The sequence below is a fragment of the Mytilus edulis genome, chromosome 13 (genome assembly GCF_963676685.1).
Source record: "Mytilus edulis chromosome 13, xbMytEdul2.2, whole genome shotgun sequence".
Taxonomy (NCBI): Eukaryota; Metazoa; Mollusca; class Bivalvia; order Mytilida; family Mytilidae; genus Mytilus; species Mytilus edulis.
Window position 1 is genome coordinate 67,090,634 of NC_092356.1, and position 17,087 is coordinate 67,107,720.

The window sequence follows — 17,087 nt, forward strand, 5'->3', positions numbered from 1 at the left end:
GGTTCCTTACGTAGGATTCGTGCAAACAAATGCAGCAGATAGTGTAACAACTATGCCAAACAAAAGTAAAAATGCAATAGTATTATATTCTACCTTGTTCTAACACATATTGCAGTTCCATCACTTACACTTATTCAAGCTGGCAATAGAAAATATCACACAACCAAACATTATGGCAATATTCCTTTGCAATTAAAGTCTATTAAAGTCACAAAAAGGAAAATCACAAAAATACTGAACTTAGAGGAAAATCAATTCGGAAAGTCCATAATCACATGGCAAAATCAAATAACAAAACGCATCAACAACAAATGGACAAGAACTGTCATATTCCAGTCTCATTAATTTCCGTTATATTTACATTGATGCGTTAACTAAACAGACACAATAAATAAAATAGTCAGAATATGGGTACAACAGTCATCATCGTATAACAATTCTAAAAGGAACAATTTAACAGAACACAGAAAGTCACAAATGGTACCTGTTTTCTTACATACACGTCGAATGAAACATTCTATCAAAATTTGTAGTATTTCAAAGAATTGAATTCCTATTTGACATCAACTATTCTTTACAACATCATTTTACAGTATAAATATAAATGTACATAGTTTTTAATCACTGTTTTTTATTTTTTATTATAACAAACTCTGGCTTAATTTCACTAAACCTATCAATATACAACGTCTTGAAAGTTTCTGTGATAACATTTGTATCACTGTTATATTATTTGCATAAGTATCACCTAGACTGCTAGTTGTAAGACGTGAGCGAAAGAAAGAAAAAACACATTCAAAACTGTTGTGATGATTAGTGTTCAATATTTGCACCAACTGTTTAAGTTGTCATCATATCCTTTTCATTTAGCCAATAAACTTACTGACAGGTGAATTTCACCGTTCATTGAGATGACAATTTTGTTCTATTTTTTTTTCTTTAATTGCATACTGTTAGATTCTACATGAAGTAATTTCCAGTCCCTTAGCAAAATATACGTAGTTTCGTAACCAGGAGAGGATACTGAATTGCGTAAACTCGTAAGATTTTGTTTATAAGCAAAAAAAGCCGCATGATGTTTCAGTTTTACATTAATTGAGTTTGCTACTATTCCAATATATGCATCTTCTATTCGAATAACTTTAGTATAAGCTACAGCAACCGCCAGCATTCTCACAGTTTTTTGATTTGTCAAGATAGTTCCTCCAATGATATATGGCGGATAGAAATCAAATGGATAGTCTTCAGGAGAAATATATGTTTTCCAACTTTTATCTCGAACAGTTTCCGATCGATTTATCATGTATCCCAACATTTTTAAATCTGAAGATTCAATATTTTGTATTGCAACATTATACATATTCAGTGGAACGATAAAGCGATCGTCATCTACAAAATGAATGAACTGTACTGTTATATTTATATTTGATAACCATAGCAGGGCATAGATTGTTTTATAAACAACATTTTGATATTGATCATACTTATTCAACTGAACTATATCTTTATGTTTTGCTGATTCCAGATTAACAAGATAATCGATGCCATTAAGATATCCAATAATGAAAACAGTTTTTGATCGCAGTTTGGTTATGCCTCCCCATGTTCTACGTATAGCTTCGCGCTGGCCAAAGTTCAAAACGTATGATTTCACAATAAATAACATTTGCAAGGAACTACAATTGGAATCGTTACACAATAATTCTGATGGATTTATCAAGAACATATCCTTCTGTTTGAAATCACATACTACTTTATTGTTTAGAATTTTTCTGTGATCAACATCAAATACCAACTTTTTTATATTAGGAAATCGATATAAATGAGTCCTGGTGTAGAACAGAGAAACACAGCATATCAATACTGTACAACAAATTAACATTGATATCTGAAACAAACAAAGACATGAAGTATATAGTAGTTTAATCATACAATGCTGCTTCTCAAATAAATATATACCATTTTATACCGATTACATTCGTTAACATATTTATTGAGAAAGATTTGTGCAAGCTTATTTCTTTTTTCTAACTTACGGCTAAATCAACGCATCATCTATGTCCGTTCTATATTAACCGGTTGTTAAAGGTCATACGCTGCATTTTTTTTAACAACGTTAAAAGGTCAAGGCTTAGTATTCTTAATTTTTGGAAGATCCAAATGACATCATATCACTCTAAAATTATTTAAAAACGTTTCATTCTAAAGAATATTGTTAAACTATCATATAGCACATACAACTTATCCTATATATTTTTTGGTTAAATCTATACATTTCCTATTAAATATATTTCTTCTGTTCAATTGACACAAAAGAGGGGCAAAAGATACCAGAGGAACAAACAAACTCATAAATCTAAAATAAACTGACAACGCCATGGTAAAAAATAAAAAAGACAAACATACCAACAATAGTACTCAAAAAACAACACAGAAACCTAAAGACTGAGCAACACGAAGGAAGGGTACGCAGATCCTGCACCACATGTGGCACCCGTCGTATTGCTCATATTATTACAAACACTCACATTCATGAAAAGGGAAGTGGATTGTAGTTACGACGTAAGAAACATATCCGATATTATCTGTGAAACGTTTCCCCCCCCCCATAAAGGTCAAACGAATATATTTATGTACGAAATAGAAATACACATAGTCAGATAGCCAAAAATATTTGACACATCTGAGTTGTTATACAAATGGAAAACTATATTTAAAACAACCAACTAGATACCATAAAAATACTATGTATACAAAGGCCAGAGTCTGAGCTTGATTTGCTATATGAGATAAAACTAAACTGACGAAAAAAGGTCATTTATTCAAAATCATAAAATGCAAAAAATACATTTAGCAACTAAAACATTTGACACAAAAGTTCATAATAAATATGAAATAATGATACATAATTAATACGAAATTACATCAACATATATCATATCTATTGAATGAATGGCAAATAATTGCAAAAGTAGGGAAGACAATGTTCCACAAATCCAATCTTATGCGGAACATGGATTTGTAGATTGAATCATGAATGTTAGAGTATATCTGCAAATGTCATGTATATGGTTGATGACACTTATAGTAAAATTGAATATGTTAAGGGGGAATATATCAAACAGATAAAACCCGACCAAATTTTAGAAAATAGTCCAAGGCAAGCATTGGGTCGTCAAAATCCTCACCTAGACGCGGGTTTCAGCTAAAATCAAAATAACATTCAAGACTTACAAAGTCGGGTTGAAACATGTCTTGTGATATCGCAACCCACCCCTATACCTCTAGTTCAATGCGGAAAAAACAAAGACAGGGCAAAACGGACATTCAAACTCAGATTGATTAAAAGAAGTCCGAATCTTCTTTTAGACAATAAATTCAAATTAAAAAAAAAATCTCTCCTGCTCTCAAAAAGAATTTTACAGTGTAGTGTACTGCTATTGGGACAAATAATATCAAAATGATAGAAACTTCTACCAGGTCTAACTCAAAATATTGACAATTCTGTGTTAAGAGGGTCTAAAATTCAGTTTGACAGCTTCAGACGTAACAAAATTTTACCCTTTTTTACTGGACTAAATCACTACTTAACATAAAAATTCAGCACCCAAATGTTTTTAAACATGTAATTTCTTCCCCCTACTTAATATTTCATGCATTAAATATCAAGAAAAAAACTGGAAAGTGTATCAAATTAAAAATCCAAGTTATAAACTGTTCACACTAGGGACTATATTCGTAGACAACGAAAACCGAAGGACGATCACTTTGTCCATTGACCATACTAAACCATATTAAACTCAAAAAACATATTTATAAATGAACTAATATTAAAAATCATACAAAACTAACATAGGCCAGAGGCTCCTGACTTGGGACAGGCTGAAAAACGCGGTGTCGTTTAACATGTTTAGTAAGATCTCAGCTCTCCCATATACCTCTAGCCAATGTAAAAACAAACAAACAGCAATACTCACAGTAACACAGTTTAAAAGAAGGCCTAGTCCGATGTCAGAATAGGTAACAAAAGAAACTAAGCATCAACAATGAAACATATATTTACAAAAGAGTACTAGCAGTTACTGACATGCCAGCTCGTAAAAGTTGTGTTCGGATTAAATTTTAAAAAGAAGGCAGAGGAAATAAGTGTTTCACAGTTATTAAAGTTCATGTTATCAATTATACTACAAGATGATACTTTACTATTTTATTTCAAATGTTGGATGTGCATAATATAAAATAGAATTGGTGCATCATAAAAACTTTTCTCAATCTATCACCAGGAATGCCTAATAGCCAGGGATGTGTAAATAGGAAATTTCGGAGCTATATAGCTGAACGTGACATAACAAGAATAGCCAGATTAATCAAAAGTCAAATTGTCTGAGAGTTTTTATAAAATTATTACCCAAAAACTGTTTTGATAGAAACTAATAATGTAAGAAAATATAAGTATGCAAGAAATCTCTCCCTGTGAATACATTCTCATTTGGAGTTCAACGTACATGATCTAATCTCATTCTTCCCGTCTTCTTATGCTCTATTGAAACATTATTGTCGAATTCGTCCTTGGAAAATAAGATGGATGGCATTCGTGGAGAAGAATATATTTACGTTAGCTGTCATATTAGTGCCATAATCAGAGACAGACGAGACGATTTCAATTTTGAAATCATAAAAACCTGTCTTTAGCAGCATTATACCAAGTTCACCTGCATATAGGATAATTAGACATTATAACACGTCACCATCGTCTGATCAATACGTTTAAGAACAAACGGTATGTCAAAGAACGTCTCGTCCTTTTTCTCATAAAATTTATTGGAAGGTACAAACCCTTGTAGATAAATATTTCAAATATACTTCACAAATGCTATGAGTGTCTTCAAATATAGATGCTAGGTGCTGCCGTTGTTTATCATCTTAATAACGTGTTATAGTGTTCTTTTTATTTGTCTTTTTATTTGTTTTCAAAGTTGTGTCTATTTTTGGTAATACTCTTTTGGCTTAGCTCCGTAACTATACTTCACGCCATTGTGTTATTGTACTTTCATCATTTTTTTTATTATGTTCCAAAATGTCTATATGCCATTTTGTTTTTCTTTGTTGAATAAATTGTTGTTTTTATATTGATAATGATAACTTTAACACAATGTGCCTGCTGTACCTCAATTTCTAACTATTGTACCTTTCAGTCAGTTTGTTTTGCTTTCAAATTGCTGTCAATATAATGAAATTCTATGCGACTATCATACAAGCGAAAGGTTTAGCTAGTTATAAAACCATGTTTAAACCACTATTATCTTCACAAGGATATGCATGTACCAAGTCAGGAATACAACATTTGTTTTTCGTTCGTTTTATGTGTTTGAACTTTAGATTATGCCATTTAAAATGAACCCTCCGTTTTGAATTTTCCTTAGAGTTCGGTAGTTTTGTTATTCTATCTTTATACTACTATAATTAACATTATTTGATTTCATTTCATGCCTTAGTTCAACATATACAAACAGTTAATTATATAACGGTGTTAACTGTGAGTATAGTAAAACTAAATAATCAAAGACTTTACTAACGCATCAGTATTAATTTCTCCGATAAAGTTATAAACAAACGGGACTATATCTGTTTCTGTAAAATAAATACACATTATTTTTGTTGCATATTTTCATACTGTACTCATTAAGCTTTTCAGATAATCAAGCATATTATCTACGAATAATTTCAACATTTTATACTTACAATTTTGTTATTCCTAAATCTAACCATGACGGTGGAATAGTTTCATATCTGTATCAAAAATATTAGTCAGTTGTAATGCTGTCCTTTACAATATCTTTCAATCAACATATGTGTCAATCTTTGATTTATTTCATTGCATGAGATGTTAACAACAAAAGCTTTAAACATATGACCTTTTCAATCAGACATATATTCAGGTAACAAAAAAAAAAAAACGGTCACGGCAACCTCAATTAAATATTTATGAATTTAAAATAAAAGCACTCAATTGCGTTTCCGGTAAAAAAAAAAAGAGCACTATGTTCATTTTCGCATCAACAATTTTTCGAACAAATAACGACAAATCTAGTACAAATTGAAATTCAGTAGGGTTCAGAATCTCTCTAAAACAAGTTAGTACTCCAATGAAATTCTGATTTACACTAACATGACTAATCAATTTCCAGTTCAAATCAGAATTCCAAAATCTATTTGTTGACTTTGAGATATCCCGATTCGTACTAAAAGAAGCATGGATTATACTAAATGATTACTGAAAAAGACACAATAAAAAGAATGTTTTGATTTTTTTTTAAACTGATTTTATCAAAACTGTCTCATTTAAACAGAAAAGAGGAAGACCGATTACAAATGAAACAATTATGCAAGAGACTCTTTAAGTAAAAGGACTTTGATTTTATGTAAAATACTTTGAACAACACTTTATTGTCCATTTTAGAACATTTTAATGTTTAAATTATTAAGTCCCCCTCTAATTGCCAATATATATTAATTTCATTTGCATATGATATATACATTTCCCAACTCATTCGGTATTTGGGAGCTTGCAGTTGCTACTCAGACTTTATACAACATCACCAGTAACCGAGTAAAAAGTTGATGAATCAGGGTTATGTCAGAGAACGTTTCGTCCTTTTTCAAGAAAAAAAAAATCATCGGATGATACCAAGACCTTGTTGATAGGTATTCCGTATCAACTTTACAAATAACACATAATAGTCTTCAAATATGGATTCAAGGTATTGACGATATTTTGTATATCTTAATTAAGTGTTCTTTTTTTGGTCTTAATATATTTTTTCCCTTTAAAGTTTTTCTATTGTTTGTAATATTCTTTTGGCCTGTCTCGGTATTTACACATCAAGTCATTGTGTTAGTGTTACGGTAATCTTTTGTTTTATTGTCTTTCATGTTTGACTAAGTGCTTTGTTTATAGAGTATGTACATGCCTATTTGGTTTTTTTGTTGTTGACATAGTTGTGTTTTTACAGTAATCAAGGATGTTCGCTTGTCATGTTTTGAGATTTTTGTCAGATATTCGGAATCTTTTGGTTTTATTCATTTGAATGCCTTAAACAAAAATAGCCCATTGACCCCTATTTTTCTTTTATTATACCATTTATATGTAGAATTATAAGCCATCTGTAAAATCGTTGTTATTTTTTTATATATTATTTGAGAACTTTAACTTGTCAATGATAAAGCTATGAAAAATCAAGAGAAATCGTTTCCCCACCAAAAGTGCAATGGCTATTATTTCGAAAACAAGCACATTGACCTACATATTTTTTGTGCTTTGTGGTTCCTTTGTTAAACCCCTATCAATATATGATAGTATTAATTTAAAACTGAGTAACGAACTTTCTCAAGATTATAACACAATGTTGACTACTAAACCAAGGTAAGTATCGTTAAATTCTGTAATGTAAGATAAGACTTACTGAACTGTATCTTAGGTATTCTTTATCTCAAATTAGATGTGATAAATCTGTTGAACATAGTCATATAAGCAGGAACATTTTATTCAAAAGTTATTATCTTTATAGTGCATTTGTAACGTTAATTATTTTTTCTACCGGATGAAGAAGACCCTATATTAAGCTTGCTAGAAAATATCTGGTGTCTTGTATGTTGTTTCGTCGTTTCACGTTTTATACCATAATAAAAAAAAAAGCCAAAGATATTTGTACCCACTATTCAGTGACGTTGTTTTTTTAAGTTTAAAGTTTGAAGTCTACAATGAGAAATATTTGTTTAAGGGAACTATTTTAAGGTACAGTTTGTGCACAATTGCGCATGCCAGATTTTGGAAAGATTATATATGAAAAAAAAACCTGTATAATAGACAGAAAAATTAACGACAAAGTTAAACATAGCACATTATATCTTACATGTATAATGTGTATAAGAAAAAATAAAAAGGGTCACGAACCAAACTAGAGGCTTTAAAGAGCCTGTGTCGCTCACCTTGGTCTATGTGAATATTAAAGGAAGCAGATGGATTCATGACAAAATTGTGTTTTAGTGATGGTGATGTGTTTGTACATCTTACTTTACTAAACATTCTTGCTGCTTAAAACTATCTCTATCTATAATGAACTTGGCCCATTAGTTTCAGTGGAAAATGTTAGTAAAAATTTACAAATTTTATGAAAATTGTTAAAAATTGACTGTAAAGAACAATAACTTATAAGGGGGTCAATTGACCATTTCGGTCATGTTGACTTATTTGTAAATCTTACTTTGCTGAACATTATTGTTGTTTACAGTTTATCTCTATCAATAATAATATTCAAGATAATGACCACAAACAGCAAAATGTCCTTAAAACTAACAATTCAGGGTCAGCAACCCAACAACGGGTTGTCCGATTCATCTAAAAATTTCAGAGCAGATAAATGTTGACCTGATAAACAATTTTACCCCATGTCAGATTTGCTCTAAATGCTTTGGGTTTTGAGTTATAAGCCAAAAACTGCATTTTACACCATGTTCTATTTTTAGCCATGGCGACCATCTTGGTTGGATGGCCGGGTCACCGGACACATTTTTCAAACTACTACATGTAACCCAAAAGATGATTGTGGCCAAGTTTGGATTAATTTGGCCCAGTGTTTCAGAGAAGAAGATTTTTGTAAAAGATTACTAAGATTTACGAAAAATGGTTAAAAATTGACTATAAAGGACAATAACTCCTAAAGGGGTCAACTGACCATTTCAGTCATGTTGACTTATTTAAATGAATGAATGAATACTTTATTTGCAAGAAGCATATACATGCTATGGCAAACGAAAATATATACAATATATGACAAACAAAAGACAGCAGAGAACAGTAGTTACAGAGTATACAATAATATTATGACAATATATGCGATCTAATTTTCCAAGCTGCATTTAAATAGTTACATAGTTTTACTGTCAGAGATTTCGAATGAGCTTGTAATAAATTATCTAACTTGTGCCGATTTGGCCAAGAACAGTAGAATAAAGGTAAAAATTCTATACGCACAGATCTATACGCTGGACATGATAAAACAAAATGATACTCGTCCTCTAAAACATTCATATTACAACACATACAAATTCTGTTTTCTCTTTGAGTATTTAGATAACGACCAACTTCAACATTTAATTTAAGTGTGCCGCTACGTAGTTTTGTTAATATAGATACATTACAATGAAAATCTAAGTATTTTTCAAAACCAAATTCTAGTTTATATCGTTTATAAATACAAAGTTTGTTACATTCTTCTAAAGCTGTATTCCAGCTTTGTAAAAATTGATCTTTAATACGTGTTTTTATACAATCAAATGATAATTTACTAGTATCTTGTGAAATCCATACATCATAAAATCCAAGGTTACATAACAATTTTTTTACGTTAGACGCCCAATTAATTTTACCATTATTATTTGTAAATCTTACTTTGCTGAACATTATTGCATTTTATAGTTTATCTCTATCTATAAAAATATTCAAGATAATAACCAAAAACAGCAAAATTTCCTTAAAATTACTAATTCAGGGGCAGCAACCCAACAACGGGTTGTCCGATTCATCTGAAAATTTCAGGGCAGATAAATTTTAACTGATAAACAATTTTACCACTGTCAGATTTGCTCTAAATGCTTTGGGTTTTGAGTTATAAGCCAAAAACTGCATTTTACTCCATGTTCTATTTTTAGCCATGGCGGCCATCTCGGTTTGATGGCCGGGTCACCGGACACATTTTTCAAACTATTAACCCAAAAAATGATTGTGGCCAAGTTTGGATTTATTTGGCCCAGTAGTTTCAGAGGAGAAGATTTTTGTAAAATATTACTAAGATTTACGAAAAATGGTTAAAAATTGACTATAAAGGGCAATAACTCCTAAAGGGGTCAACTGACCATTTCAGTCATGTTGACTTATTTGTAAATCTTACTTTGCTGAACATTATTGCTTTTTACTGTTTATCTCTATCTATAATAATATTCAAGATAATAACCAAAAAACAGCAAAATTTCCTTAAAATTACTAATTCAGGGGCAGCAACCCAACAACCGGTTATCCGATTCATCTGGAAATTTCAGGGCAGATAGATCATCACCTGTTTAACATTTCTACTTAGTCAGATTTGCTCTAAATGCTTTGGTTTTTTGAGTTATAAGCCAAAAACTGCATTTTACCCCTATGTTCTATTTTTAGCCATGGCGGCCATCTTGGATGGTTGGCCGGATCACCGGACCCATTTTTTAAACTAGATACCCCAATGATGATTGTGGCCAAGTTTGGTTTAATTTGGCCCAGTAGTTTCAGAGGAGAAGATTTTTGTAAAAGTTAACGACGACGACGGACGACGACGACGACGACGACGGACGCCGGACGCCGGACGCCAAGTGATGAGAAAAGCTCACTTGGCCTTTTAGGCCAGGTGAGCTAAAAAGGGGTAAACTTACTTCACATTCGTTAATAAAGAGTAAATTATTTCATTTATCACTCATTATAGGACTAAGATAAGAAAAGAATCTCTCCTAAAATGTGCATGTTTCACTAAAAATATTAACTGACTGTGTTCTGCTATTTTACACTCTAGGATAACGGAAAACACCTGCTATGTCGTAATATGTAATTGATAAATGAATAATTGTTTTGATTGGAGCACAAGATGAGTCGTATATATGTAGTTTTTGCATGACTAGTATATAATTATGAGGAAATTTATAAAGGGTTTTTGTTAACCAAATAAATACATTATTGTCAAAAATGACTGTTTATTATAAACCCTAACTGGGCTTAATACAGACAAACTGAGCATTAATTCAGGGCCATTACAGAAAATCAGGGCCATTACAGAAAAACAGTGTTGATATCAAATATAATAAATTTAACATGGCCCCCGATTTTTGAAAACGGATCGCCTCGAGAAAAAGTCTTCATAATTTTATTCTGTAAAATACGGTAATGCAGACCTTGGACATATAACAGGGCCATTGTAAAAATACCCATTCAATAATACTATAATATAATTTTTTATAGTTATACTACGCATAATGATGGATAATAACAAAATAACAATTATGTAGATTAATTTCACTTATTTGATAAGATCGAGAAGTTTTGATGAACAATATTTTATAGAAATAAAGTACAGCATAAAACTTAAAATGTTTAATCAAATTTTGGTATTTCTGAATATGTTATCTGTACAAGTGAAGTTCCCAATTTCCTTCATAGCAAGATCAACGTGATAATACGGGCATTATCTTAAACATTTTAAAATCCAAGGCTTTGTGTATCTTAAACAAAATTTCCACTGAAAGCTTGACGGACATTTCCTGTAATGGTGAAGGACAACACTGTGTGATGTAAGTACAATCCTGCAAATAAACACGAATATTAAAGAGTATCGTAAAAGGAAAAAAAATATATTAAAACGCTTGACATGTCGTATGTAGATAAACAATAAAGTGGGGTGCCGACGTAATTTTTTTCTCATATTTTCATCAATACTAACATTATGAACAAAATATTGATTATCCCAATGTATTATATCTTTTAGGTCAACAGCTGAAGAGACTATACCCTATTTATAAAACAACAAATGAAAGGCGAAGGTGGGTAAATAATCCCTATGGTCAGATCAGGGTATAGTGTATGTTGAGGAGTTATCATAAATTTACCAATCAAAATAACTCGCACATTTTTGTTTGAATATGATAGACATAACAATACAATGATTTGTTTATCTTCAATTTGCTAACTTTGTCAAAATGCGCGTCTGGTGCAGAAAATTGGTAACGTCACTGTAATTTATTCCACATGAAATAATTACTATGAAATATTTGTTCCAATAAGACTATTTATTAATGAAATTGGTCTCTAATAAAGGGTTTCAAAGGTACGTCTGTTTAATATTAGGTGAAACAACATGGACATCAGTACATTGAAGTTTAAACACAAGATTCAATTAAGAATTGAATGCTTTTTTTTGTAACTTCATTGGAGTGTAAAAACGTTGACCGAAGTACATTTTGTATGAAGCGCGAAAGCTCTTCATTCTAAAACGAACGCACGGTCAACGCTTTTTACAACCCTATGAAGTTACAAAAAGAAGCATTTAATACTTATAATTACATTTTGTGGGCTAGGAACTTGAAAACATGAATTTTATCAATTATGTATTCAATTCACCTGTGCACTTTATTGTTGGACCTCGTGCTATCATAATCAAAAAGTTTTATTGTGTAATGCAATTGCTTAAGCAATGACACGTGATGTACAGTTAGCTAATCAAAATTACGTATTATAATGAAACATACATCTAATGTAATTATTTGATTATGGTACACAGGTTCTTGCAATTTTTAAATCACTTTGGTTTTTGATACGATACACGAAGTTAAAGTCTAATTTGTCAAGCTCAGCGTTGAGTATATAGAGTGGGAGGCCCATTTTCGCTGCAAAAAACGGCCCTTTTAACCCATAGACAACGAATTTTATAACGCCAGAATCTTTTTATGTTACTTGCGTGTAGTTAACTGTTCGATAAACAGAACTGATACATTAAAATCACTCGTTTATTATTTTTATCGGTCTGCAGAAGAGCCCAAAGTCGGTCGAAATCAAGTATTTCACACACCACAGGGGGCACATTTTCACCGTTGTCTTTGATCACTAACAAATTGTCAACCAAATACAGAAAACGGAACAAAAAGTTGTGCGATTCATTTTTTAGAATTAAATCAATGTTGCGAATGATTAATTATATAAAAAAGAATCGAAAAAAGAGTTTGCGCATGCATGATTTTCAAGCAAAAAATAAATAAATTATAAGATGATCCGTGGATGAAAGAACGAAAAGATCAGAATCACTAAAGATATTCCTACAGATATAAGCTGCCAATAGACTCTTCATGTATACAGTATATGCAACACTGTCTGAATATGCATCATCTTATCGTCTCCGTATGAGTCTCCTAAATATAGGAGTACCACTAAAGGAGGACATTTAGAGCCTATATCGATAGAGATTAATGTGAGCATTTGCCTTGCCATTTGCATCATTAGTTGAATGGCTGCAATCCATTACTGATTGGCATTTTATTTTGATAACATCTAACATTTAGTTCATTAAAGAAACAGTAATGATATTTTACCCTATGATTGATTGTCCTTGTGCTAATTTCAAGGTGTCCGTATTTATTAAATTTTGCATGAATAACGAGCTCAAATAAATATCACCAGTGACCGTTTTTTAATACTAATTCTACATACTATACTCTGATTGACATGCATTAGGCGTCTGTAATCCATATGACAACATACCTTGAAAATGAACTGCAGCGGGTGCCTTGCGGTAGTCCGTGTTTATCACATTAATGTGTAGTATTCAGTGTTCATTGTTGTTGAAGGAATATGAATTTTTGGGTCTATATTTCATCTCTATTTTTTTTTACATTGATCACTTGTAGACTTGTTAGTATTAAAGCCCCCCTAAATGATCGCCAGGGAGATTTTCGTAGCAATATCATGTATGATATCTTGTTATGCCCCATTTTATGGGCATTATGTTTTCTGGTCTGTGCTTCCGTTTGTCCGTCCGTTCGTCTGTCCGTTTTTTGGGGGGTTTCGTGTTTCCCGTTTGTGTTGGATGTATTTTGTTTATCGATTTTAGGGTTTGCATTGATTCCCCTTCGTTTCCTACGCTTATTCGATTATCAGCTCTAACTTTCTTGTTATTATTTTTTTTGTAACAATGCAGCTACATATCTACAGTCATAAAAACTAAAAGTAATAAAATATTTTTCATTGTAACCACTGTTTTACAGTTGTCTTTGCATGTTAGAGATATTTATAATCTAAAGAAAGTTTGAACTTTTGTTTTGGAATACAGATAATGAAACAAGTTGTCATGTATTGTCCAAATGCAACGTTCTTTTACTAGAAATGGGGGTATTATCACATGTTCACTCTTCAAAATGATTGGTGTCAATACAAACAGGGCACATCCATTGTTCTCAAGGAAATAGCAAACTCAAATCCACGGTAGTCTGATCCTGTTGTGTAGTTATAATGATACCATATTTATGGACAGGTGTCTCTGTCACACCCTACCCAGAAAATTCCATTTTTTTCATCAAGTTTTTTCCCTCTAGTGTCACATACTCCACATGTAAATACCTCATCGTCATCATCCTCTATAGAAAACTGAAAAGGCAATAGAAATAAAATAGAAATAAGAACATGAGATCATTCTGGACATGAGATCATTCTGGAAATAAATATAATAAATGCATATGTCTACTTTGGTGAATTTCATTTTGTGAAGAAGAAAAAAAAAATGGATTGGATTGAATTGAATTGAATTGAATTGAACTGAAAAGAATTTGAATTGAATTGAATTTGAATTGAATTGAATTGAATTGAATTGAATTGAATTGAATTGAATTTGAATTTGAATTGAATTTGAATTGTGATTGCAATTTGAAATGAATTGAATTGAATTGAATTTGAATTGTGATTTAAATAGAATTGAATTGAATTTGAATTGTGAATTGAATTGTGAAGTGACGTGAAGTGAAAGGGAGGGAAGTGAAGTGAAATGATGTGATATGTAACTTAAAGTGAAGTGAAGTAATGTGAGATGTGATGTGATGTGTTGGGATGTAATGCTTACCACATGTGTACTTTTTTGTCCTCGATTATTCCGTCTTGATCTTGGTCGTGGTCTACATTCCTCATTCTCAATTTCTGTCTGATTTTCTGCCATAACTTAAACGTCATTCTGATCAGATTCAAGAATTAGTACTGAATGTACATCTGCCATAATAGTTGTTGTGTTTGGATTTACAGTGTCTGGGACATCTATTACTTTACTTTAATTCGTTTAAGACAGCTTTTTCTTCCTATTGGAGGATTTCAATCGTTTCGTCTTGTCATTTTCTACCTTCTTGAGTCGTTTTGCTTCCCTTTCCTCTTTTCTGCGCTTGATGCCATCTTCCTTTTCTATTTGTTCCTCTGCTTTTCTTTTAAGTTCATTCCTCATCTCTTCCCCTGTGTATATTCGAGCACCAGTCCATCTTTTATTCTTTGGTTTATCTGTTTTTGTAATGTCTGTTGGGACCAATATATCCTGCAGATTTTTATCCACTAGTCCAGCCTTTACCAAAGGATTAGTTACCACACGTCCGCATTCTTTATATACATCGTCAGCAGGGTTCGTCATAGAAGTGTTTTCCTCATCATTTTCATTAGTGTTATTATGATTAGGTCTGATGAAGGACTTGTATATCGCTTTTCTGTTGATAGGGTGCAATCCAGTTTTTCTAAAACTGAGTTTAACTAGATGCGGTGACCACGCTTTATCCTTTGCCTGCTCCAGCAAACTTATTTTTCTTAATAACCATGTCTGCCTTAACCAAGCCAATGTTCAGGGCAAGATCACTGTAGGTACTTCTGAGGGGGTGAAATATTTGATCTAAAGGTTGTAAAAAGTGTGATGTGTGAAGCGGAATACCTAATATCTCTATGTCATTCTCTATGGCCATGTCTATAACTTTCAATGACAAATGAGAACTATGATTATCTAGAACGAATAGGTTAGGGCGTCTCATACCAATGTTAGGTACATATATTCTCGATGACCAATCTTCAAACAAACTTCTTGTAATGTAACCATTTTCCGATGAAGAGAAGATCCAATTTGAAGGCATTTCAGAGGCGTTTCTTCCAGAAGGTCGGGATTTTGTATATATCAGCATGTTTGGCATAAAAGTACCAGCCACTGATGCACAGTGTTGTGAAAGTACAATTTACACGACGTAACGTTGTATTTATTCCCGTACTTTCACTTTCCCATTGTTGACGTCAACTTCCGCCCAGCAATTGTTTATATGGTTTTGAAGAGTGACGTTGATATACACCTCGAAGAATAAGAAGATTGATATTTGACTTGATATATATTTTATAAAAGGTAAACATCATACATTTTACACACTGTATTATTTTACTGATCTCCGCATCAGGTTCTAAATATATACTTTGCCCTATTTATAGATCGTAGTTTCCCCTGTTAAATATAGCGCGATCGGCAATTCAAACACATTAACGTTGGTTGTTCATTTGTTATTATTCATTCGTGTATTCCTGTGTGAATAAACTGTGTTGTATATTTATTGTGTATTATAATAAAGTATTGTATTTTTACATGTTGTTGCATATAAACGTAACTGCCGTATAAAGTTGTGGTAATTGTTAAATGAGACAAATATACTTGTTGTGAAGCCCATGTATGATTTTACCCGCTCGGACCCGTTTGTTCTATAATTAAGTAAGTTCACAACAACTGGTGACAGCCGTGGGATTAATTTAAAATTCGTGTTATTTAAAGATTGCAAAACTTTTCAAAGCAGTTTTTAGCTTTTGGTTTTGTTTTCTTCGTTCGGAAACTTATCGTGATATTTTACCGAATTTAAAACTTTTTAAAGCTGTGTTAGCTTTTGGTTTTAAGTTCCGCCGTGATCCTAAATTTCTAGACTTTGTAGGGCATATTTTGCTTTGGTCTATGCAATTTGTCCTTTTGTCCCGCGTTTCCCGCGTATCAAAACTTTTCAAAGCATTCATTGGCTTTTGGTTTTGACCCTTTCCCCTTTACCTCGCGTTATTTTGATTTCAAAACTTTTCAAAGCGTATTTTGCTTTTGGTTTTGAAATATCGTATTCGTGTTATTTAAATTTCAAAACTTTTCAAAGCGTATTTTGCTTTTGGTTTTGAAATATCGTGTTCCGCTGATTTGTAAGGGTTTCAAAACTTTTCAAAGCGTATTTAGCTTTTGGTTTTGAAATTTAACTGTAGGGCTAGCATTACTTCTAGACTTTTTATAGCTGATTTAGCTATTGGTTTTGAAGGTGTGTTTTATTTTGGTATATGATCGTTTTCGGTATTTCAATAAATATTTCAAATCCATTCAAGGTTTTATTAGCTTTTAGGTTTGAAATCATTTAGACGCGAATATTATTGAGTAAACCGTGGTTTAAGTATCGTGTTTATATATATATAATTTCGACTTTCGTGCAATATT

General features: G+C 31.9%; 2 protein-coding genes across 2 annotated transcripts; both read right to left on the reverse strand.

Moving 5' to 3' along the window:
* Positions 1-751: 751 nt before the first annotated feature.
* Positions 752-5,930, reverse strand: LOC139500797 (beta-1,3-galactosyltransferase brn-like). Its single transcript, XM_071289658.1, has 2 exons — positions 5,743-5,930; positions 752-1,888 (listed from the first exon to the last, which is right to left on the reverse strand). Exons 1-2 carry the CDS (start codon positions 5,767-5,769, stop codon positions 926-928), a joined length of 990 nt encoding a protein of 329 aa, XP_071145759.1. The 5' UTR covers positions 5,770-5,930; the 3' UTR covers positions 752-925.
* Positions 5,931-15,369: 9,439 nt separating this feature from the next.
* Positions 15,370-15,720, reverse strand: LOC139500483 (uncharacterized). Its single transcript, XM_071289222.1, has one exon. The coding sequence runs from the start codon at positions 15,718-15,720 to the stop codon at positions 15,370-15,372; it is 351 nt and encodes a 116-aa protein (XP_071145323.1).
* Between the last annotated feature and the right edge of the window lie 1,367 nt (positions 15,721-17,087).